This window comes from Falco naumanni, chromosome 1, assembly GCF_017639655.2.
Source record: "Falco naumanni isolate bFalNau1 chromosome 1, bFalNau1.pat, whole genome shotgun sequence".
NCBI classification, from domain to species: domain Eukaryota; kingdom Metazoa; phylum Chordata; class Aves; order Falconiformes; family Falconidae; genus Falco; species Falco naumanni.
Window position 1 is genome coordinate 109,730,180 of NC_054054.1, and position 25,643 is coordinate 109,755,822.

Below are 25,643 nucleotides of genomic sequence, written 5' to 3' on the forward strand. Positions count from 1 at the left end.
AGCAACGAGCACAACCCGGAAGGCAACAAGGCCCTCCGCCACTGGTTCTCGTAGCGCAGAGGTGGGAGGCGGGAGCGGCTCAGTATGCGATTTGCTGATTGGCGGCGCAGAGCACCTTCCCGTCAGCTGATTGGCGCCGGGGCGGAGGCGGGAAGGACGGACGGCGAAGAGGGCCGCCGTCGCCTGAGGTGAGCGGCCGCGCGCAGCCGCTCGTCGTCTGAAGGGGCGCGGAGCGCGGCTGTGAGGGGACCGGGCTCGAGTGGGGTGAGGGAGGAAGGGGGGTTTTGGGGGGCCCTGCCGCTTAAAGAAGCGAAGGCCCAGGTGCCTTTGTGTAGGCTGGGGTGGGGCGGCGCTCAGAGGAGAATGGCAGCCGCTTTCCGTGCCCGCAGAGAAGCAGAACAATTCTCTCCAGGGCGGGAGTAGGGCCGAGGCGGCCTCGCGGTTTCCCTGCGGGGTGGCCCCGGTGCGCCCACAACCGCTCCCGGGACGAAGGGTCCCTCCGAGGTCCAGGGCCCCCGCTGCCTCCAGCCCGCTGGGGTTGAACCTTCCCCGCGTCCGGCGGGGCTCGCTCGGCTCCGGGGCGAAGCTGGCCGCCAGGCAGCGCCCGCTGCGGGGAGCTCCCCGGGTGGCGGGGAAAGGCCTTTCGATGGGCTGCGGTTCCCTTCCTGCCAGCGGGGTGGGGTGTAAGCTCACGCTAGCAATCTCTTTTTGCTAGGATTTCTTTTTCTTGTTGAGGCAGTCGGTGATGAAGCTGAATCATGCCATGCGTTCGTGGTTGCTTGATATTTATATTTACTTATTAAAAGTCAGATGAGGACACAGGTTAGTGAGTTAATTTATCACACACATCTGCTAATTCAAAATTGCTCTTTTATTCTGTAAATGGTGAAAACTTATCAGAAGAAACCCCACTGTGTCGTTTAAAAAATGTAGTTGTCCTTTTTTTAAGCTGTCTGTGCCCCTTCAGGGTTTTTAATTCAATAATTTCAACAAATTTATGTCATACGGAAACTGACTTTCTTTTATTATCCAGCATGAGAGAAATGCAAGATAACACAGAATAGTAAAAGGAATGACACCTCATTTCCCCCTGAATAATTACTCTATTATTAGTAGAAGAAAAGTATTACTTTAAAAATGAGATGTTTAAAAACTAATTGTCCAGTTTTATTTTCTCATTGTTTTAAAATGAACAGTATAAGCTACTGTGGTCAACTGTATCTTTCTAGTTTGCAGTGTCATGGTGTTCAAGCTAATGGACATACAGGATTGAAAAACTGATGATATTTAGTTATTAAATATCCTAAAAGACTTTCCCCCTCCTTCCCCCAAGGATTTGGGTCTTATCTCTACCAATATTCAGTCTGAGAAGTAGAACCTGAAATGATGTGTGCAGTTCATCGTACTTTTATTTAGATTGCTGATGGTCGCAGCTTGCTCTTATTAGTAACAAGGATCTAGCCTGAACTGATGGTGTGTGGTATAAGTTTCCATGTGCTAGTTCTGTTAATATCCTGAACTGCTTAGCCCCCCTTATCAGATTAGCAGTTTCTGCTTGTTTTTATTTGGTGCTATATGTTGTTTCAGGCTTTGCCTGGTTGTTAGTGTTGACTTGTTAATACTATTCTTTTATTGCAGTTATAAACCTGAAATAAATGAGAGGAAAAAGCGGCAATGTCTTCTGATGTGTCAGAATATACTATTGGGGGAGTGAAGATTATATTCCCTTGTAAGGCTTACCCTTCACAACTTGCTATGATGAATGCTGTAAGTAGAATTTATCTTAACGTTCGTTAAACTAATAGCTTATGCTTTCCAATACCTATCAGCATTTAGAAAACTAGCATGTTAAATTCAGAGCCTCCAGTATCTTGAGAATTTCAGTTGTAATGTAACTTACTGTTCTCTATGCTGCACAATGGTATCTGGCCCGTGACTGGGGAATGCTGAAGTACATTTTGCATTTTGTGAACATTTATGCTAAGAAACAAGTTGTGTGTTAGGTAATACGTACAATTCTTCAACTAGATATACTGTAATAGAAATTGTATGTAATTTTGCAGTTATATTAGGAGGGAATGATTTAGTAAAACATCTGTCTTTTAAACAGAGAATAATAGTTCAGTAAGTTTTGACTTTTTGGAGAGTTTTTAACGATGAATTATTATACTTTCCGTTTGAACAGTTTTAGCCATTTTTTCCTCTTTGGAACAAATGGTTTGGTTGTCTGACAGATGTTTTCAATGTTTTGGTTCTGTAAGACTAAAGGAAGCAAGCTAGCCCTATCAGGTCTTGCTGTTAGCAGGTAAGTATTTCACAGTATTTCCCTCTCAGTATTGCCAATGAGGCATGTTCCGCTTGAGAGAAATACAGCTAAAGGCTGCATTAATAATAACCTGTTATGATTAAAAGTGATTGGTGAAGGGTGGTTTTGCTTTTCTTTTCTTTACAAGACAGCAGGTATCCTGATATTTTCAGAAGTTAATTCTAGCTGAGCTAAAGACATCCTTTTTGGGTTTCGTTTTTTTTTCTATTAATTCTGTGTTTGTTCTTGTTATTCTCCTTAAAGATTATTAAGGGCTTAAATAACAGGCAACACTGTTTATTGGAGAGCCCGACAGGCAGTGGCAAAAGTTTGGCATTACTTTGTTCTGCATTATCATGGCAGCAGTCTCTATATGGTAAGTTGTCTTAGTGTCTGTTTGCTCAGTTTTTATTACTAAAATATATTATAATGAGTTGTTGTTGCTGTTGTTTATCAGCCTTTAAACATGTGGTTTCAGGAATCTAACCATCTTGTTGTCCACCTTGCCTTATTGGCAATGTAAAACAGTAATGGCTAGTAATACTAAGCTGGATTTAGGTGTCTGTTATCATGAGGGAGTTATATGGCTGTTGGAACTTTGAAAGAAGATACTTCTAGGTTGTATTTATGAAGATTAAATTGAAGAAGAGGGGTATTTTTCATTTCTCCAGGTTTTTACAGTTCTTTGCACTGCAGTTCACAGGGTAATGACAGTTTGTTCAGACTTTATAGAGACTCAAGGTTTATAACTAGTACTTAAACAAAAGCTTTCCTCTTAACTGTTTTGAAAGTCTAGTTCTCATGTGTAGTCTTGACTAATTTCTAATGGGAGACAAATGACTGTGTCCTTCAGAGAAATCACAGCTTATGTCGTCGAGTGAAAAGGAAGACAGAAAGCCAGAGACCTCACCACCGTGTCGCTGCACGTGTCATTCCCAATCTAAGAGCAGTGAGGCTGCAACAAGTGTAAATAATGGTGCTTCTTGTTCTTTTAATAATTATGAAATGGGAAGTTCCGTAAAACCTGGAAGCCCGCTAACAAACACAGGTAACTTCATATATAGGCAGTTAAAAATCTGTTCTGGAAGTAAAATACGTAGCCAGTGATGTCAGGGTTTGTTGCTTTCAAGTCAGGCACTTTTTTTATCATCATAATAGGGGAGTCCTACGTAATTCTGCCCTGTATGGAAATGGTGGTTAATCGGTCTAGAAATGTCTAATACTATTTCCTACATCATATGTATTTACTATGAATTCTCTTTTTAAAATGTTGCCCTTATTTAATGCATTCCTCGTGGTGGACGTGCCTTTTATTTTTAATTACAGAATGTAAGGAAAATGAAACGCTAGCTTCGAAATTGTCTCTCAAAAAAAAGTTATCTCTATGTGACAATGAGAATGATGATTTTCAAGCAGACAGGAAAAGGATTCGTCCTTTAGAAACTGAGCAGCAGGTGAGCAAAGTTTATTGGCAGTAAAATAATGCAGTTGTAGCTCAATAAAGCTGTCAAGTATCAGTCAACATCATAGAAGGGCACAGAGATGTGTCACAGTTTAGATTGTCAGGTTTTTGTTCATTTTTATTGTTACAAAAGAGTCCATTGTTGCATTACGTTGTTCATAATACCATGTCCTAACCTTGCATATTTAAACACCTAATAGCCCCAAAGTATATTTATCCCCAGTTGACTTGAAATGTTAAGTCAAAGTATGAGATTCTAGTGTTGAAAGTGCTCTTGCAAATATGTGTTAGAAATACATTCACAGCATTATTTCTATCAGAGTTCCGTTTTATAGCCTGTCAATTGTAGTTATCTCTGGCCTAATGTGTGAAGTGCAGTATTTCTGCAATGTTTTCATCTGTGTCGGTATTGGTAGCACGTGACTTACTAGTCGTATTCAGAGGTGCCTTGTAAATAGCTTTGACATTGCTTTAATGTATTGCTCAGATGGTTATTTCTGTTGAAGTTTTTAGAACAACATGGCTTGAATTTATTTCTTGTTTTACTTACGGAAGTTTTCTGCTTATATCTATGTCATATTATAATTGCTGTCTGTTTTGTAGCAGTGGGAAATTATAGAAGAAAAGCTCAGCAATAGTTTACAGATTTTGTTCTTGTGGTTGTTGCTGAACTTTGTCATTAAAGCTTTATAGCTTTCCCCAAGTGACTTTTGTGTGGCTTAGATTTGGTTAGACTGCTAAGAAATACTAGTGATGCACTGTGTTACTGAAACAGACTCGGTGGAAAACAGTGGAAACAAAATCACTGACTGCCAGTGTAAGCACATACTTCTGTCCAGCATATTTGAACACAGTGCTGTTTTTCCCCAGCAGGTTAGAAAACGTCATTGTTTTGCAAAAGGAGTGCAGCTGGTTGATGCTTTAAACGTTCATAATCAGAGAAATAATGGAGAGCTGATTGCTCAATCTGAAAAAAGTGTGAAAACCACTATCTTTTCTGCCAAAACAGTAAGTAATAGAGTAATATGTTTTACATCAGGACTGTTAGTTCAAGAGCAATTAAAAAAAAATTACCCTAAAGAGATTATGTATGAAATGCAACTTGTTGATAGATTCCTAGAAAACACTGTACTTCTGGCTGCATTACAGCCTGACGTAAAGCTTCCCAAGTATGTAAGTTGCTTTGAAGTAATATATTGTCGTTACCAATAGCCAGAATGGCACTGGCTTGTACTCCTTACGGTGCTGTCTAACCAACGTGGTTTGTAAAGTGTAAACTATTTCTGTGAAAGATGTTCTTCTAAACAGCGGGTTGAACTCTTACACTGTGGTTCCGCAATAGCACAGAACCTGGCCCAGCAATTCAGCCTGTAAACTTCCGATATGTGACAGCAATTGTGGAACAAATATAAATCTGTGTTATATTCCAATTTATAGTAGATTTATGACATTATGAAAGAACTTGAAACTAGGACCATGGAAATTAAGTGACATCAGAGTTTGTAGATTTTATGCAACTTGCCATTCATTGTTTTGTGGCATATGTAGTAAATGAAAGACAGCATTTAATATTTATGTGTGTGCCTTTTAGACCTTAAGAAAGTAGTAGAGAGAAAGTCAGAGCTGATCATTACAATATGTTATAACCAAAAATGAGTAATAAATATTGCATGATAAAGAAGAAATCCTGTGTGTTACTGTGATAGATTTACGTTTGGGGTTTGTTTTTTCAGTTGGTTTGGGTTTGGTTGTTTTTTTTTTAAATCGCCACTTTTCATAGGAGAAGTATCACATAAGAAGCTGAGATACAAATATGCAGCTGTTTCTGCAGCTTTCTGCTAGGCATTTTCTGTGTTTCTTGGTGTTTGAATCTTACTGGTGTTTTACATAAGTTTGTTGAAGCAAAACCAATAGAAGAAGAAATCTGAGACAGCAGAGAGATGAATGTCAGGTGCAAATGGCGTTAGTGATGTAGTTCCCTTGGATGCTTATCAAAGGCTATGACATATTAGTTCTTATCAATGTTGAAATACAGGAGCATGCCTTGAAATCATGCATCTGTATGCTTGAGAAACGTAAGAAAGGAGTGAGGTCTGACCTTTTCTTCAGTGCAGAAATCTACTTTTTTCTTTCAAAAGGCAAAGAACATTCTCCCTTTCCAATATACATATATGTAAGTGTTGTTGTTTAATGGTAGTACCCATCTGCAGGTAGCTTAGCTTCTAGTACAGGGGTTTTTATGCATGTTTGGAAATATGCTGTTTCAACAAACATTTAAATTCTCTTTACACCTCTTCAAACAGCACTTGGCTCTTTGTATGTCCTAAATTAGCTTATTTTTTAATCAATGTAGGCTTTAACTTCAAGAGCTGTTTTCCAGTTTGCTATGCCTTTGTAAACACAAAAGAAACCAAAAGCTTTGGTATTACTTCATGACATGGGGAGCTAAATCTTTTCTTGACAGAAGTGAATCTGTGCTCTAGGGCTTTTGATGGGAAATAGTTTTTATCAGTTTTGGAAAGCTCCATAGATTTTTGAGTAGGATTTTAAATGCCTTATGTCACTGAACTTCAGTTGGTAGTTTGAAATACAAAGGCCAGCAGAGTGTGCTGTTGATTTTCTAATAAAAAGACCTTTCTTCTTTGATTGTAAAATTTGCTTTGGTACTTCAGTGTGGGTATCTGAAAAACTTGATTTACAACTTCTAAAACTTTCATGTGGTGAATAAAACTTTTATGTATATATATATTTATTTATATATTTAAATATATAAATATATATATGACTTTTAGTATAGATCAGTGAACTGTTAAGTAATAAAATATTGAGCCGTAGTCTGATTTTTAAGGAAGCTGTTCATTTTTTTTGTAACAGTGGTTGAGCTGTACATGTGTGTGTTGTAATGTGCTGTCCGTGGGTCTGATCTTGCAGATAGACAGTACAGTATACTATTCAAAGTTCAAATGCTATACTATTTACTACTGCTTTAGAAAGAAGAAACCTAAGAAGAAATGAGTGTTTATTTCTGGTAGAGATTCTTTTTTAGAATGAAAGGAGTGTGTATTGCTTTGTTAAAAAAAAAAAAAAAGTCTTTAAAAATGGAAGGATAAGGTGGTATTTTCCTGTGATGAATAATTTACTTCAGCAGACTGAGAACATGTCAGATATCAAGAAACAATTGCAGAAAGTTAGGCCTTTATTTATCATTAGTAGTTCTGTGGCTTAACTGCATTAAGTTTAGGACCTGAAGAGTGCTGCGGCGTAGACTGTTAGGCACTAAAATGCTTTTTTAGCATAGCTTATGAAATCAAGTCAGCTGAGGTTATGTTCAACACTTGTCATAATACACTGTATTTAGGATGATACAATAATGCAATAAAAATATTTTCTTAACCAGTGAGATAACCCTGCCTTTGTATAATTTGTTTTTTACTGTAGTCAATCCTGTGCTTAAAGCAAACTTAGTTTCCTGTAAAGTCCTTTTTTGTAGCCCAAGAGAGAGAATGGATTGGTTGTAAGAGAATGAGGGGTGCTTCCCAGCCTTGCTGCATCAGAACACCTGTAGGTCCAGTGGGTGAGGGTCTTCTGTCCCAGGTGACCGACTGTTCTTAGCTGCTTTCAGTCCAGAGCCTGGGAATCCACTTCTGTCCTTCTGCTGTTAATTCTTGCAAGAGAGGGCAGTTCTAGTGTGAGTTTAGATGAGAAATTATACCCTTATAGTACTTTCTTGATTACTTCTCTCAGAGCATACGCTCTGAGAACTGGGGCAGCTGGGTTAAGGAATCCCCATTTATACTAGGTTAAAAAAGTAAACAGTAAATGGAGAGTAGTGTAACAAACACTTGGGGTATCAAAAAACAACTGTGAAAAGAATCTGTCTTAATGTGCTAGCCCTTTGCAGTTTAACATATTGCTTACAACCTTCACAATGGAGTTTGAGTGACTTCTGTTACACATTCCAGGAGACTGGCAGCCTGTTACAATCAGGGTCTGGACTCCAGAATAGGCTAATTTACCACGATGGGATGAAGAAAGTTGTGGATTTGTATTACACGCTCTCACCTGACACCGTATCTGATCCTTTTCCTGCTGATTGACATTTTGAATGAGCTCTTTGAAGCAAGTTCCAGCTTAATTAAAACGTTTGCTTGGTTAGCAGTGATCTGTGAATGCCTGTGATAAATATTGAACTGGGTTCACCTGCTGGTTACTGTGAGAGGATAAACAGCTGCTTTGTGTACTTTAATCAAGAGGCTGCAGCAGCAGCAGAATACTGTGCTTTTTGAGAGCTTATAAAGGAATAGCTGAAAAGCCTGGTAATGTCACTGCTGATACCTTACTAGATTGTGCTTGTGTGATATTTCACACAAGAGGTATTCACTGCTGTATCATTTAGATGGCTTTGTAACTGGGAAATGAAGATATGAAGAACTCCTCTTACCTCTTTGTGTTTCAAAGATCATAGCCTCAGTGTTTGTTTAGCTCTATTTTACACGTAGGACAGGTTGGTGGACTTGATTATTCCTTTTTTAATCGGACTTCCACGTTTTTGCCATATAAATATTGATGTGATAGGCTGTTTTATCTACTCCCTGACAGAAGTAAAAACAAGCTGGATTAGCCTAGGGTCCATATAGTCTGGTATCTGATCTCTAACAGCATCTGTTACTGGATGTTTCTGATTAAATACTGCAGGAAGTGGGAGTATATTTTCTCAGACACCCCCCCGAAAATCTCTATCCCAGATTAAAACAGCTGAGAACATGTTTAGTTCTGGAGCCAGAGGGTATTATGAATTAGTTTTCTATTATTTCTACTCAGCTTCCCCGCCACCTCCCCCTCCCCAGTTATTTCATAAACAAATTGAAAGACTTTCTAATGTTGTTACAGTTACCAGTATCTCTGTTAGGAGTCTAAAAATTTTGTTCTTTGTAAGGCAACGCTACTCTGGACGCTGCTGTATGGGGTTACCATTTTGTTCAGCTGGAGAGGATTCTTTGTCCTTTTGCTATGGTAATGGGAGATGAACACCATGTTGGATTTTCTGTGTGACATAAACAGTAAATTCTTTTTATAGAAATAAAGAATTAAAATAGCTTGGCTTTAATAAAATTTAAAGATGGCCAAACTATTTTCTAAGGATAACAAGGAGTTCAAGTGCAAATTGACACACTTGAATAATGTGCAAAGAACATGAAGAACTCAACTTTTAAACTGTTTTAACCATTTTCTTAAAGTTTCTCTTCATTATAAAGAACCTTCTAAAAAGGTTTGATTTATTTATTTATGTATTTTGGGCTAATGCTGTCTGTGGCTTTCAGAAATGTTAATGACCACTGCAGGCAGTTTTATACTCTTAATATTTACTATGAAATCAGCCTGAGTTTACAACTTTCTCAGTGTTGGGTTTTTTTTAAATGTATATACAAAACTTTTTTCAAAGTTAAAGGTAACATTTTAAAACTGGAATGCTGGCTAAAGTGCTTCTTAAAGCCGGTATTATATCAAATTCAAACCTTTTAAGAAAAACTTTTAAGACCATCTGTAAAATACTGTAATGTATAAGCCTTACACATAAGAACACTTTTAACTCTTTTCATAAAAAAGAAATGTATCTTTTTTTAAAACCCATCATAGAAGAGTCTTCTGTTCATATTTATGTATATATTCTAACTGCTTTTTCCTTTTGTTAGAACAACTGTTACAAAATAGCTGCCCCATCGGTTGTAATATTTTTCTGTTACTTTTATTGGGCAAACTAAACGTGAGGCTTAGCAATAGGGTGAAGTATTAGTGGTATGGTATCATCTTGGAATTGTGTGTATTCTTTTTACTTCTGAAAACACAATTTGACTTAAATTAGAAATGAAAGATAAAGATGTTCTTAAAGGCCCTACGCAGCAACTGCTTCAGTTACATTAATTGTTAGCATGGTAATGTGTTTTTCATTATTTCAAAGAGCAAAACAGAATATAGATGATAGAAATAACAAGGTACAATTTGCATTGCCGTATTCTGTGTGACTACAGAGTTGAGTATTGCCACATATGTAACATATACCATATGTCAGCTGTTTTCCTGCTTTGCTGTTGACAAGAGCCCCATTCATAACTCTTCTTTTTATCCTTTCAGTGAATAAGTAATTATTCAATATAGAAGGCAGGATATTTGGAACTGGCTGTTTAATGTGGCAGCACACCGTAATGAAATCTGCTGTTACTGGCAACCTGAGAGGGGAATGTAACAATTCCAGCCTGGGTGTAACTTTATCTGCTTTGAGGGCCTGTTTATTTGGCACATCAGTGAACCTTTTATCCCAGTGAGTGACAGCTCCAGAAGGGTTGCATTTACATGCATTCTATCATGTATTGTCATATTTAATGGCGGACAAGGCTGAGTTGGGACTAAGGGTAATACGAACTTGCTTTTCCTCAGAGTGGGGGCTAGAAGGCAGCTTTAGAACCAGAACTGTGGTGTAACACACGGCATGACTTAGCTTTTGTTGATAATGGATAATCTTACTGATTACAATTAAAAGGGGAGGGAGGAGTATTTGAGTGGGCAACTACAAGTTGTTACTTGCACTATCACCTGAAAACCAAATACAAACTTTTACACTAGCAGAATTCATTGGTTTTTTTATGGGAGGTATCTGTGGACCGGGTTACTCATTTGTTTTTCTATGTGTCTTTTCACAGTAATTATTACAATTTCATGACAATTGTTCCAGTATTTTGTATTATGAAAGATAGTGCTTCTCAGGAAGAAAAAAAAATTGGCTTTTAACAAATATTTTGCAGGACTGGGTTCTGGTTAGATTTATTCCCTGTGTGTCTTTTATTCTCATAGTTATTAAATGGCCTTTTACATAATGGCACGGCAAACATGTTTCTAATGGAGAGTATATGACGTAGTCTATTTTATCTGCAAATAGATTTCATTAAACTAGATTTCTTCTGCTTTAAGGTAAAATGTTCTCAGTATTTTAGTTTGGGTGTTTGGTGCCAAGGTTTTCTTCAATGAAGGTGCTGGACAGTTCTTGCTCTGTTACAGAAGTGTCCTGATGCTGGCGGTTAAATGCGAGAAGTTTGTTTACATTATTCACGTGTGTAAATACTCCATTGGAATAACAATTCTTTCTACAGTTGCATTAAGATAGTCGTATCTAGTGATTGCTAGCAGTTTTTAAAGAGTTTTCAGGCATGAAGACACTGTGTGTATGCTTAAACATTTTTAAACTTTTTGCAGTTTGATAGGCCAACCTGGTGAATTAACCGGCTGTCTTGAACTATCCTAGAGGGCATTTTCTAAATAGACCATAAGCAGATTTAGCACATTCATCTTATGGTGGGATTTTGTTAATCTTTCTTTGTCTTGGGTTGCAGTCTTCTGGACCTTGCACTGAGTGTTCCTGTTCTTCTGGAAAAGAAACTGGTAAAGATACTAGTAATGCAAAGAAGAAAGAAAATGGAGATCAGTCATTCGTTCCCAAAATATTTTTTGGAACACGAACACACAAGCAAATATCCCAGATTACCAGAGAGCTGAAGAGAACAGCGTATTCCAGTGTTCCTATGACAATTCTTTCTAGCCGGGATTATACCTGTATTCATCCAGTGGTATCTAGTAGTGGTAGTAACAGGAACGAAATGTGTGTGGAATTGCTGGAAGGAAAACATGTGAGTAATTCCATTTCAGAAATTAAGCATTCATTAAACATATTCAAATGAAAGGCAGTTGAACAGTTGGAATGAGTAAAATTTTTTACTACTTTATACTATGTTGGTTAAATGCCTCCTGGTAATTTGGTTTAAATTAATTAGGTGTTAGAAAATGTTGATATATGGTATCAATATTGAAAAAAATTATGATTAAAGAAATAATATTTGTGACTGCTAGGTTAACATTCTTAGTAAGATTTAAATTGTCTTTGGTTTTCTCGATGAAGAAGCATCCTTTATTGATGCACGTTTTTAGGAACATGGATTTGCCTGTTTTCTCTCTGACATGGTATGTTTTTCGTTATTGTCTGACACAAAAAAATAACTGTTAGAAATGTTTCCAGGAAATAGTCAAATGCATGTAACAACTTGGAGGATTTAAGTTTACTTGGTTTTCATTATTTTTTGTAGCCACTAACTGTCTGCATTTATTTGTTTTTAGGGCAAGTCCTGTCCTTACTATCATGGTGTTCGTAAACTCAGTGAACACAGTGCCCTGCAGTTAGCACATGGGATGTATCAAGCTTGGGACATTGAAGATCTAGTGAGCCTGGGAAAAAAGCTTCGTGCCTGTGCGTATTTTGCAGCCAGAGAACTCATGGTGGGCGCAGATATTATATTTTGTCCTTATAATTATCTTCTCGACCCACAGATACGAGAGAGTGTAAGTATATTTATAATAAAGAGATTACAATAACTGAAGTTAAAGGGAAGTTAAAAACTTAATGTTCAGTGGCTACGATCAACTGACATCTGATTTATATCCAAAATATTATCTACAAAATAACTCCTGGGTTAAAGAATTTTTCCTCTTTTTTAATTCTCTCTCTTTTTTTTTTTTTTTTCTTTTTCTTTTTCTTTCCCATAATGAGCACTTCTGTATTCCAGGTAGTGGGTCTCATACTCCAGCTGATCAGTCGCATGTCTGTTTCAATCAGTGGAAAAGAAACCCTTGCCAAGTTCACAGTTGTTTGGTTTATGGAGACTGTAGTAAGTTCGAGTAGGTTCAGACTGTATTCATCCAGGCTGAGATAAGGTTTTGGGTAGTTTTCGTCCCCCTAATTATTTTATAGGTTACAGGAATTGCATCAAAAGCTGAAAACTTTGTTACTTGCGCCATGATGCAGAATAAGCACTTTTTTAACAGGGTCCTGTTAGCTGCTGTTTCTCATTAATGTCTTTTGCTCTGTTTTACAGATAATGATTTTTCTTTTTTAGATGGAAATTAACCTAAAAGACCAAGTAGTCATTTTAGACGAAGCCCATAATATTGAGGACTGTGCTCGGGAGTCAGTGAGCTATGGTGTTACAGAAAGACAACTAAGAGCTGCTCGCGAAGAGCTGGATTTCATGGTCAATAACAACATCAGACAGAAGGCTCATGAGCCCCTGCGGGCTGTGTGCTGCTCTTTGACAAAGTAAGGTAACTCTTTCTTGAATGCCATTATATCGATTAGTATTTTCTTAAAATTACATGTAGATTGCTTTTGCTGGTGCAATTTACTGGTTACTATGGTTGCAGTAACAGAGATATACTTCAAACTATGCAGTAGCCTGATTTTTGTTCTTTTGAGTAATCCAGGGGTGTTAGATCTATTTAAAATAATACTCATCTTAAGGAAGCATTGAAATTCTGTTTTGGAAAGTATGTTACGCTTTTGAATGGTGTGCTGATCTTTATGGGGCTTACTGTCCTAGTTTCTGAAGTTCTGTGTGAAAATTTTACTGAAGTTATATAATTTTTATCTTTCACGTGCTTCTGTTTGCTTATTTGGGAAATAGTATTATTTTGTCAAAGCATTAATTAGTTCACATGTGTAAAATGCTTTTGGAGTATGGGACAGGAAGTGTTTGGAACAGGTTGGAATCTGTTCTTGGAATCTGATTGGATTCTTCTTAGATGAAAGTGAAATTATCAGTCGTGGCCTTTGTTTTCCCTGTGAAACAACTTGAACTTTAGTGAAGAGATAAGGGTCTGAAAAACTGGGGTACATGCAGATTCTCAGAAGAGGCTTGCTGAAGTCTTTCAAGAATTCAGGTAGCAAACTCTTGGAACAGAGCGTACGTTATCCTCTTTGAATTTCTGATTATTCCTAGGCAAAAGTTGTCCACACAGGGTGACTGATCATTCTTTCTCCCTGGACTATATCAGTAGAATGTGGTTTTGATGATTTGGTTTTGTACGGAAACTGAAATCTAGGATGTGCTGAATCTCTTAGTGCCTACCTTGTTGGAATACAGGGATCATGGTGTTCAGTGGGTAGAGAAATATGGATGATTGAGGGAGTGGTTTTGAAAGCAAGAGTTGATGAGTAAGGCGGAAAGCAGCTGAAAAAAACAGAAAATGTCCTCTTCTCTGCTTCTTTCAGTACTGTAAACCCCAGAAACTATGGAGACAGAATTGGAAGGGAAATACCTGAGCAGAAGTTGAAAATAATGAGAAGGGATGGAACAAAAGGAAAAGGACGGGGGGCAGAAGCTCAGGAAGGAGAGAAAGAAACGAGGGGTCAAGGGCAAAAGTCTTTTGGGTGGAGTGGGAACTTCTGATATTGTTTCAACTTTCTCAAGAGTCTGTCACCACTAGAGAATTTGGAATTCAGCTCTGTAGCCCTTAATTTTTGAACCTTTCTTATGAGGGATTCAGGGACTGAAAGCCTTCAGAACTGTGGTGCTAATGAAATCTTGGAACAACCAAGTCAGCAGAATAAAAGTGAATAATGATACAAGTGGCTTTGAAGTAACTGAACTCTGATTCAGTGCATGTCAAATTGTCATTTTGTTGCACTAGTGGTTGGTGAAATAGACTGGAGTACACTAACAGCAAGTAGTTCGCCATTTTCCTTAGCCTTTCTCTATTCTGGGAGTTAATGTTTGTGTCACAGAGAGAAGTGAGTGTTTTGTTTTTCTTTTTTGCAGAAGCTAATTCTCCTACCTTGGATATTTCAAATGTTAAATTTTAGTAAAAGATAAGAGCGGCATGGCTAGAGATTTGATTGCCTCAAGCTTTTTAACCTTATCAGAAGAACTCAGGTTGATTGTCTTGGCAAATCTGCCAACAGCATGAAAAGCAGTTGTTGGAAAGCAGAAGACTGGGTGTAAATAGCCAGTAATCGGTACAATGCTGTTGCATAGTGACATGGCTTTGCCAAACCAATGGGTAATTAGAAAAATCTTATTTGAGTTCTAAAGATCCTGGGCCCTCATTCCAGAAAGCACTTAAGCATGGGCTTACTGCCACAGAGGTGCTAAAGTGACCTTTCTGAGGAATATGAAGACACACCAATAGAGGTATACTGGCAGGCTTTTCTGATGAGGTGCAGATTTACCAGGACAAACTGCTTTGTTCAATGGATCAACAATGGGTTTTGCTGGTAGGGAGGGAAGGAGCAAATAAGCTTTCTTGAATTGAAGGCAGATATGTAACATTTGTATGCAATATTTTCAGGAAAAGATTTAACGCCAATTTTCACTTCAAAATCGTAGATAATCTTTCTAGAAATCAAGCTAATTTTATTTACACTTACTGCTTTACTCTAGAAATAAATTAACAGGTATTTCAAGTAATTGCTTTAATGTTGGATTTAGCTGGATGGAATTTATTCTTGTATTTGCTTTTTTTGTGCTCTTTCAGTATTGAGAAGGTCATTGTGTTGAGTTTGTATTTACATTTGTATAGCATGACCATTTCAAAAGTTGTGATGGTATTTGAAGTTCATAACAAGGAAACAAAGTTTTACTTTTCCTGAAATGTTTTATCCATTGTAAATCTGTTTCATTTCTGTTGTAGTGGCCTTTTCCTAATTCTGGTTCCAGGTCTTTGTGATGTTAGGTTCAAGGAAAAGGGGCAGAGTACTTCACTGGTGAAGTTCTGCCTGTCTTGGTGATAACTATTCTTTAATAATATAAAGCAAATTATGGCCAAAGAAGTGATTGTTATGGTAGTATTTATGGGGTTTTGCTTGCATTTAACCTGGCAAAAAGAAAGTTTTTTTTTAAATTGTTCTGTCAGTCAGACTATTTGCCATGACAGGACAGGAAATCCGGAACCGAAACAGTCACTAAGTCTTGTTGCTTTAGTTGAGTATGTTTAACTGATTTTACAGGTAAATATTTTGAACTGTTGTAGAAATGACAGCTGTCTTTCTGATGCCTCCTGCTGGTTGATGAAACGGACAGCTTCGGCATTTCCTGGGAGGGAGGAAACCTGCCTGCTTTTCTAGGTGGAGGGCAGGTCTTGGAATACTGCAAGGATGATGGAGGACACCTTCAGTTAGAGAGAATTTTAGCTCTGCCGCAAATGAGATGATCATATTTTTAGAAAGTCCTATCACATTTTGCATTTTACGTACAATTATAACTCTGCTTAATTTTCAAATTGTAGCAGAGTTACAGATACCTGTAGGTAGGTAAAAATACGCACTTTTTGTTGCCCCACTTTCCCTTACTTAGTATAAATAGGAAAAGTACTCATTTCATCCCTCAAGGTGTGTTCTTAATAGGAAAGCCTGCAGTTGACAGGGATGCTGAACTAACTTGCATTAGAGCGATAATGAATGGCTTTAAAAGTACAGCAGAAATCTTAAATGAGCCTGACTTGTTATATCATAAGAGCAGATTATATTTTAATCCTCTTTCTTTATTGTAAAGCTGTTATAGGATGATAAAATATAAATGTATAGGGACAAAATTTCTTCTCACTTCAGTGAGCTGCATCAAGAGCAGTTCGGTAGAAGTTGGTTCAGCACTGAAAAACGGGTATAAAGAAAAGCAGAATATCTCTACTTAGGTGCAGTAAAATATTTATCATCATCATAGAAGTCTGATCCAATTTTTGAGGTTTGGTTTGTATGTGTAAAGTATCTCTAAATCTCTAAAATAAATGCGGAAATTACTTCTGATTTCTCTCTTTTTACAGCTGGTTACAGAAGAGCTCTAGTCAGCTCATAGAAAGAGGGTATGAAACTGCCTGTAAGGTTTGGAGTGGAAGAGAAATGCTCACCAATTTGCATGAAATGGGAATAACTGGTATTACTTTTCCCATTTTACAGGTAATGTTGTACGCTATATAAATGAATACTAGAGTGCATAGTATTGATGATATTAAACACCTTAGCATCTAACTTATGTGCATTTTAACACATCTTTTAATTTACTGCCATACTGAAAAGCTGTCTGAAAATGATACCTGATGAAACCCAGGAGTAATCCACTTGAGCTACTGGAATCTGGGGAGTATCAGTGTTTTAAAGGATGTAATTGATCATGTACAATTATTTAAGGTGAACCACTGAGTCAGCTATAGTTTTGTCTGTTCTAGTCATCTGCACTTTTATTGACTGTTGAAATGTATTTATCCTATTTTCAAGTTTATTTCTCCTTTCTGTGTAAGCCAAATATGTTAAACGCATTGCTACTTTTCCTTTCCAGTTCTGCCTGCAGTCTGACTTTATAGGTATCTTAGGTGAATTTTTACAACAGTGTGCTGGTAGTCTTGTATCTGTATTCACTTTTTTTTTTGAGAAGATATTTAGAATGTTGTTAATGTGGAATTTGTTTGTCTCTTACAGAAGCATCTTGCTACAGTCCTGGAAAAAGAAGAAAAAGTATCAGTGCTCGGTAAAGAGGAACTTATTGAGATACCAGTTGTGAGCCCTGCAACTCAGATTGTGCTGAAAGGGTTATTCATGGTTCTTTTGTGTCTTTTTAAAGATAATAGCAGGTCAGTGCAAATACATAGCCTGAGCTGTGTGGTGGTGTTTAATTCAGCTGCGTTGCCAAACTGCCTCTTTCATTTGTGAACATCTCAGTTATGGTGTCTGGCTTCTGAGCAAAACTAACATTTCCAAAAGCTTTGGAAAATCTATTGATGTGGGAAGAATTTAAACACTACCAAATCATTTTTTTCATTCATAACTGAATTCAAATATTGAAGAAATGTATTTGAAGGTTAGGTGTAAATTTTCTTGATGTGTTGCCAAGTTAAATATGCATAGGTTTTGTTTCTCCATATAGCTCTTACTCTTTGAATGTCTTGATATCTTGACTACTAATGCCAGCAGTTACTAAAAATTTATTATTTAAGCCTTATTTTAAAATATTAATTATTGTAATGTTTCACTGGTTTTCTTGGAAAGTGTGAAATTATTTTTTTATAATTAAATTGTAAACGCATTGTAGCGACACTGTCTTTGCTTTGTATGACCTTAATGCTTAGGGTTTGATTGCTTAATTGTACTTTACTGATATTTCTATATAGGTATGCAGATGACTACAGAGTTGCTTTACAACAAACTTATGCTTGGATGGAGGAAAACCAACTTGATGTTTCAGATACAAGTGCCTTCTTTGCACGGCCCAAGCGTAAAAGGAGTTTGCGGCAGAAAACTGAAGTCCACATGCTTAATTTTTGGTGCTTGAATCCTGCCGTGGTAAGCTAAGTGTGAAGTAGAAGGCCCTTAAGTAATATGGGTGATAAGAAATACATACAATATCTTAAAGTGATTGTACTGATTTTCTAAATTCCTTCTTTTCTTTCTCCAACCCAGGCTTTTTCAGACCTACGAGGTGTTAGAACAATTGTTCTGACATCTGGTACACTTTCTCCGATGGATTCATTTTCTTCAGAGCTTGGCTTGAAGTTTTCTATTCAGTTGGAGGCAAATCACGTTATTCGGAACTCACAGGTAAACTTTTGCATCATCATTCCCTCTCCTGAGGTGTAATGCTGACCATTGTAAAAGAACAATAACTTGCAAATAAAAATGATGACAAAATCATTCTGTAAGTAAAAAGAAATGTACAGGACAGATGATTGTTTGCATTTTAAAGCACTTGTAAAGTACATTAAAGTACTTTGTATAGAGTATATATTTATATACATAAAGTAAATTGGAAAAAGGGGCAATTTTTAGACACCTACCAGGAAAAGTTGAAGTCATGCTATTTTGGTAATAGCCATCTTATATAAGTTATTGCACTTTCTCTTCTGTTTTTAAGTACTGGAATTAATTTGTTTAGAAATACCTGGATATTTTCCTTCACACTTAAAATTTCATTATATAACCTGATGTAATTTAATACAGTTTGTGTTGCATATTTGAGAATTAACTTTTTTAGTATGAAACACGCCAGGTTTGGGTTGGCACTGTTGGAGCAGGCCCTAACGGTCGGAAGTTGTGTGCCACGTTCCAGCATGCAGAGACCTTTGAGTTCCAAGACGAGGTGGGAGCACTGCTGCTTTCAGTGTGTCAGACAGTTGGCCAAGGTGTTTTGTGCTTTTTGCCATCCTATAAGGTAAGGAAATCTTAACTCGTATTCCTCCTGAAACCACACACGCTCTGCTTGAAAATGTACTGTACAATATTTTGGTTTATGTATTGACATATGTAAACGCTTATAAAATAAACTTGTAGTAATACATTGTGATTATATTGTATTGTAATTTCTTGGATCTCATATTGGCTGGCATATAAGTTTGTTTTCATGAGAGAACATATTCATATTTCTTTTCAACAGACATCTGTATCTTAATGAGTACAATTGTTTCAATTAGTTAAAAAAAAAAAAGCCTGACTGATCTGCAGTTTTTTCTTAAATTGTTTTCTGAAGGTTTTGAAAGTATTTAAAAGAAAAAAAATTTCCATGTAAGCACACATCATGAAAGGAAACTTTGTGTGTAACTAGGCAGCAAGAATGCCTTTGCATGTTCTTTGTGTGCTATTTGAATGCAGTATTCATCCAGTTAATTTCTTCTTCCCTTGTTTCTTGTTCTATTTCACTGCATTAGAGATTCTAGTATATTTTTCTTGAGGCAGGGTAGAAATGCTCACTGGCATTGGCTGAAAGGAATCAAATTTCTCAATTTCAAATTACGTAATATCTCATTTCACTGGCAACAGATACCTAATTATGGTTAATCTATACCTCGCAATAGTTCTGCTTTCTTGTCTACTAGTGCTTACTGTTATTTATGGTCAGCTGTGAGGAACAGGAATATAAAGCTGCAATATAATTTTGCAATTCATGCCCATTTTTCTTGTAATGCTTGCAAGAATGTGACTTTTTTTATCTTAAACCATCATTTATGATGTTAAAGAATCTTTTCAACAAAAAAACCCAAAACCTCTCTAAAAACAAACCCCAGAAATTCCTATGAAATGAACAAAACCCCCAACATAATGGAAAAAAAGGGAAAAGGTTTCACACCATTTCCCTCATCTTTAAGTTTCTTTCACAGAGATTATTTTAAAAAATGAAATGAAAGTGACTTTTTTATTTTTTACAAAACCTTCACGTTAGTTTTATTATTTGACTGAAGAGGCGAGGGTTTTTTCTTTGCTGGGTGTCTATAATAAAGTGTTGCAGTCATCGGTGCAATTACTGACAGTAACCATTAGGTGACCACATTGCACCACGTAATGTGCAGTCACTGAAAAAAGCAGATTACTGACTGCAAGTTTATTTAATCTAGCTCACAAAACTAGGCACATATATGCAGAGTTAATTATACAAAAATAATTTTTGCGTTGAATTTATTTAAGAATTTAAATGGGAAAGTATTTCAGTTTTCAGTATCATTATTCTTTTACTAAAGTGTATAATGAACAGTACATGATAGCTGATCTTATGTATGCAGACCTGACAAATATTTATGAAAGTTTTTATGAGAATAGTAATCTGAATTGAAAGTATAGAGAGACTTTGTAATGACATTTAATAAAGAAGAAAAGAGATTGCTGGACAGCTCTGGTACCCTTCCCCCTCCCACTGCCCTTATGTTTTACTGAAAGGTCATCCAGCTAAACACGTTGAGTGTTTCTTTTTCTTTGTGGGAACACTTCCATGATCCTAGCGCAAGTATTGATAAATATAAATTGCAGACAATTGAAGGATGATATTTTAAAATCACATTGCCAATATTTTTCTACAGATGCCCTTTTTCTTTCTACTTGTTTTATTCTGGATTGGGTTGCCTTTAAGTCTGGGATTAATATGTTGAAAACATAGAATAATGTAAGCATAAGCATATTTATACAGGGAAAACAAGGTATTTTTCTTTCATCATCATACAGAATATTGCTTACCTGCACATTTGTGTTTCAAAGCTGATTTTCAGAGATATTAATGGGGAAATTGCTATGTCTTTTTTAAAAACTGCAGCTTTTAAAGGAAATGTTCAAGGCTATCAAGATCTCATTAATATACATGGTCATGTACCTCACTAAATTAACAATTATGAGTCAAACAGATTTTTCAGGGGTTTAACCTGTTTAATGAATTGGAGTTTCAACTTTGGAATAAGTGAAAAATGCAGTCTTTTTAAATGTTCTGGATAGCTGAGGGCAGTGCTCTGAATTTTTACTCCTATCTATCCAGGTAATTTGATGGAACTTGAATGTAGGCCTGTACATTGGATTTCAGTTTGGTTACACTTACAGGTGCATTTTTCAGTGCAACATCCTCTCTTAGTTTTAAGAATTTGTGGCTCAGCAAAGATGTCCTTTGCTGTGCACCTCCAACAGAAGCCCTCCTTGGATAGCTCTGTCTCAATACCCAACTTCCAGCACTCACACTGCACGTTTTTACCTGTTTGCCTGAAAACCTCTTTGACAATTATCTATATTATTTCGTTTTGTAAATATAGTTAATTTTATTTTTCTGGAAAGCCCTTACAAATTTAAATCAGTTAGTAAATTGTATGTTACTTTCCTTGTATGTAAGGAGAGTGCAAGAGACAGAAATAGCATCTTACTGTACTTTCATTCAATTCCATTCACTTTGAATTTCGTAGGCTTTTATTGACTTTGCTACAATAAAAGTATATGTTCTTTCTTGTTGAAAGAATGGTAAATCAACACTTTTTGGCCTCAGTCTATGGGAATAGAAAGAATAGAGGGTCATAGGAAGCAGAAATTGGGATGCTGCCTGAGACTGTTTGCAAAGGATGATGTTGGGACCCTAGGCCTAGCACCCAAGCAGTGTTCTCTTACTGCTTGTCCTGTTGTTCAAAACTTCATTATGTGATGTTGGAAATAAAATAAATTTATGGCAGAAATAGAATGAATGATACCATTTGAGATTCTCAGTCTAGAATTTTAAGGGGCTTTTTATGAGTAATATTGTTTCTCTATATTTTGTCTAGAATTTCAGCTTGATTTGTACACATTAAAAAAGTGAACGCTAATACCTGATGAAAGTGATGACCCCTGTATTCATGTTAAAGCTGGAGAAAAAGGCTCTGGCAGAAATTTAATGATTTGTTTCAGACTTCTGAAGTACATAATAGAAAAAAATACCTCATACTCACCTAGAAGGTACCAACCTACTAGAAAGTTTCCATGCACAAATAAATAGAGGACAAGTGAAAATCTCTAAATGTCACCACATTAACCTAATAATAAAATGAGAAAACTGGATGATGCTTATAAAACATCTGAGATGAATGTTATAAATATCAGTAGAGTACCTTGCTGCAGGAGCTACCATTTTAGTCACATACTCCTTCCAGTGCTAACGTTGCAGAAAGCATCCATTAATGGCTTGCATTTTGCTCTTGTTAGTGTTTCTTCAGGTAGATTATTTCCTGGGAGATTCTAGATTTCTTTGAAGAAGCTGTTTACTGCCAGGAAGAAGTGGTAGTCACTTGTCTGTATTTTGCTCTGGAGCGCCCCTTACAACAAGATAGGCTGTAGAATGTTACTTAGCTGTTTTGTTAAGAATTTAAAGTCTGAGCATTGTAAGCCTACATCCTTTCCTAATGAACAGTTTAAGAAGATACTTTGTCAGGCTGAGAATGTACTTTCCAAAGACCTTTTTACCTAATTTACAGAACAGCTGTTACTGCAAAAAAGCCTGAATTAAAAATAATTCACCAGTTATCTTCCTCTGTGCCCTTCCATCATCCCCTGTTGGTTGGGTTTATTTTTTTTTAACTGAAGCAGCTGTAGCAGAAAGAGCTCAGTGCTGTTTTGTGGGAAAAGTCTGCCACCTTGTTATCCCTGTGTACTAGATGCAATATGAATATGGAAAAAAGCAGTAGGAGAGAAACTTCCCTTTATCTCAGTGAGGATTTTGAATAAACATATTTTTCATTGAAGAGTGACTGTTTAAAATACATATGGCAAATATCAAGGTTAATAATGCAATGGAAAATATATGGATGAGAAGAAAACAATGCATATGATAAGCATCTCCACATTTGATAGGTGTCTGTTTGTTAGGAACAGCTGTGATGCCATGTTTCATGAATGGGGTAATCTACAATAACATACAAATTTTATTGTCATTACTGGAGTTCTGGCACATTGACTTCTTTTTTTTAAAATAAGCTTGATCTTAACACTTAGTAAATTGCAAACATAGATAATTTTAGGGCTACTAAAACTGGTGATACTATGCAACAAAAATGCATTTATGTGAAAATCAGTAGCAACTCCAACAAAAACACTCTATAAAAGAGAATATCAGAAGGTGAAAAGATTACTCAGAAATCTAAGATGCTTTTAAACAAGATTAAGATAAGGACCATTAGGGTTCATGTTGCCGACCTGTCTGCATTAAGATATATCTTGCCTGGTGCCTGCATCTTAGATGATTCATTCAATATGTGTCATATCAAAGTCAAGGTATCCAGCAAGGAGAAAAATGCTAATGCTTATAAATTTTAGTGATAATCCATCATGATGAATTAACTGACCTTTCTTTAGTAGCTTTTTTCCAAAATGAGCTTTGGACAATAATGTTAATGGTGGTGGGTTTTGGGCTTTTTTTTTTCTTTTTTTTTTTTCTCCTATGAGGCATTGTTGGGTTAATTTTTATCTGCTAATTGTTGAGCCATAACTTGGAAGTACAATTTTTAAAATAGTGTAGTTGCTCAAAAGGGTTTGAGTGACGGTTTTCAACACTAAGACTTACGAACTGATCAGTATTCTTTTCTTGAGAATCCAAAATTTGTTTACACTTCTTTCTTTTTCTCCTACACCTTTATGATGTGGTGTTCTCTATTGATTCGGATGAATATGTTTCTTTTGTATCTGCTTTCCTTTACAAAGCTTTAACTTTTCAGGTGAAGTAGTAGTTTTACTCAGTATTTGCACAATGTTGCTGTCCATTTTGCTTCTGTGTCAAATAGTTTTGTAGAGGGAAATGTCTTGGAAAAGCGAAGAGGATTTCAAGAAATACTAGCTTTAAAGATAGAAATAGTAACTGCTTTGTTGTCTGTCTTGTGAATCTTTTAGAAGTGGCTGAATGATCTAAATCTATGTTTCAAAAATTGTTTGCTATACTATCTATGAAGTATTTGCATTCAAATGTCTGTAAAAAAGACTTTTTTTCATACCAGTTGTTACAGCTTTAAAATGCAGGTGACAGTTGTTTGAGGTTTACAGCTGTGGTGTTACATGAATATTATCTCTGAGTGATTAATTACAAAAGTAGTGAAGATAATAGAAATGGGAAAGAAAACGAATGCAGAATTTTTAAGTGTTTCTTACATTGTATTAACATTGATTCTTTTTGTATATATAACTTCTAGCAAATTAATGTTTTTAGGAGAACTTTGTGGAGAATAATGAAAAAGTAGCAAGGCTTTCTTACAACTAAACAATATCTACTGGAAAATTGTTGAGCTTTCTAGAGTTTTTGCTGTGTAGTGCAATGATTCTAAGGGTTATTGAAGAGTAACTTCAGAGCAAAGTGGTCTAAGGCATTTGTTTCCTAGAACACTTCTTGTGGATGATTTCCCTGCCCCCCCCCCCCCCCCCCCCCCGACTTCTAGTAAGTTTAGTTGGTATATGCTACAGAAGATTCTCATACATCCTATATTAAGGAGTGGGTTTGAGTTTTGTTCCTGTTCGGTAGGACAAGGGGTAATGGTCTTGAACTTCACAGAGGGTAGATTTGGAATAGATACCAGGAAGAAATTCTTTACTGTGAGGGTGGTGAGACACTGGCACAGGCTGCCCATGGGAGGTGGTGGGTGCCCATCCCTGGAAACATCCAAGGCCAGGCTGGATGGGGCTCTGAGCAGCCTGCTCCAGCTGAAGGTGTCCCTGCTCGCTGCCGAGGGGTCGGACTAGATGGCCTGTAAAGGACCCTTCAAACCCAAACCACTCTGTGATCGTAAATTGGCATTGCCGCATACTGTGTTGGTTAGGAAAGTGGAACTATTAATGTGTAGATACAGACCAGTTAATGCTGCACAGCATTTGCAGTTTCCCTTGAGAATTTTGGGGTAAAGTTATAATGATATGTACATAGTAACTTTTGTCACTTGCAAAAAATAAACACTGACTTTCACATTTGAGTTTCTGTATCTCATAAATTTAAGAGCTGCGAGTTCAGAGTTTAAATTCTGTGAATCTCTTCTCATTTTCCTTTTCTCTTGGCTGATGGTGAGGACAGGATTGGGTGACAGTAAATCTATTTGGTCTGGAACACCTCTGTTTGTTGTCTTGGCTCCCTTTCCGTGTTTAAGGTATCAATCAAAGCTTTAGTGAGGTTGCAGACAAGTGCTATTTACCGTTCTGTTGACAAACCATTCTTGGCAGTATTGCACAACTTTAGGCAAGCAGGCCTTAATATTAATTAACGCTACGAGCAGTGCAGAGCGTGGCAATAGATGTAACCCGTGCTGTTTTCAAACAGACTGAGAAACCTTCAGGTTCGGTGTAGGTAATTATTTGGAATAAACAGGAGGGACCTCAGCTTACCTTCTGACTATTGCGCTCTGCTGCCGTAGCACAGCAGTGCCCCTGCGCTGGATGTGAGCCTGAGTCCTTGAATATACTGTCTCCTCTCCTGGACGTAAACGTGCCACCCCGATATATGACAGGCTGAGGAAGGGATACGGTTTCAGTATTAATTCTGAGTGTCTGGCTCTTCTTAGTTGAAGACAGACCCCTTTTCTTACTGAGATTTGTATGATGTTGGTAGAAATTTCTTTTTTTAAGAAGAAGTGGCGGAGTGGCAGAAAATGAATTGGTCATAACACTGAAAAAAGACCAGAATATTTTAAATTCTGAAACTTCCCTGAAACAGTTTTGTAAATAAATTGAGAAACCCATTTTTTTCCTGCCATCAATAAAAAAAAACCAACGCTCCTTCAGACAACTTTTACTTATTTAATAAATTACTTCAATAAATTTGCAAAAGATGG

General features: G+C 36.8%; 1 protein-coding gene across 5 annotated transcripts in view; it reads left to right on the top strand.

The window, feature by feature from the left end:
- Positions 1–76: 76 nt before the first annotated feature.
- Positions 77–25,643, top strand: part of BRIP1 (BRCA1 interacting helicase 1) — a 73,574-nt gene continuing 48,007 nt past the window's right edge. For 2 of the 5 annotated variants that reach the window (XM_040618583.1, XM_040618603.1), the window contains exons 1-14: positions 720–822; positions 1,639–1,767; positions 2,570–2,681; positions 3,159–3,353; positions 3,632–3,759; positions 4,638–4,775; positions 11,153–11,446; positions 11,931–12,152; positions 12,707–12,906; positions 16,404–16,536; positions 17,056–17,207; positions 17,745–17,916; positions 18,034–18,171; positions 18,620–18,781. In XM_040618583.1, the coding sequence (XP_040474517.1) occupies positions 1,675–1,767; positions 2,570–2,681; positions 3,159–3,353; positions 3,632–3,759; positions 4,638–4,775; positions 11,153–11,446; positions 11,931–12,152; positions 12,707–12,906; positions 16,404–16,536; positions 17,056–17,207; positions 17,745–17,916; positions 18,034–18,171; positions 18,620–18,781 (2,139 nt within the window). In that variant the 5' untranslated portion in view covers positions 720–822; positions 1,639–1,674. Of the gene's footprint in view, positions 189–719; positions 823–1,638; positions 1,768–2,569; positions 2,682–3,158; positions 3,354–3,631; positions 3,760–4,637; positions 4,776–11,152; positions 11,447–11,930; positions 12,153–12,706; positions 12,907–16,403; positions 16,537–17,055; positions 17,208–17,744; positions 17,917–18,033; positions 18,172–18,619; positions 18,782–25,643 lie in introns of those variants that run through there. The other 3 variants (XM_040618574.1, XM_040618565.1, XM_040618592.1) reach the window with 3 other exon arrangements.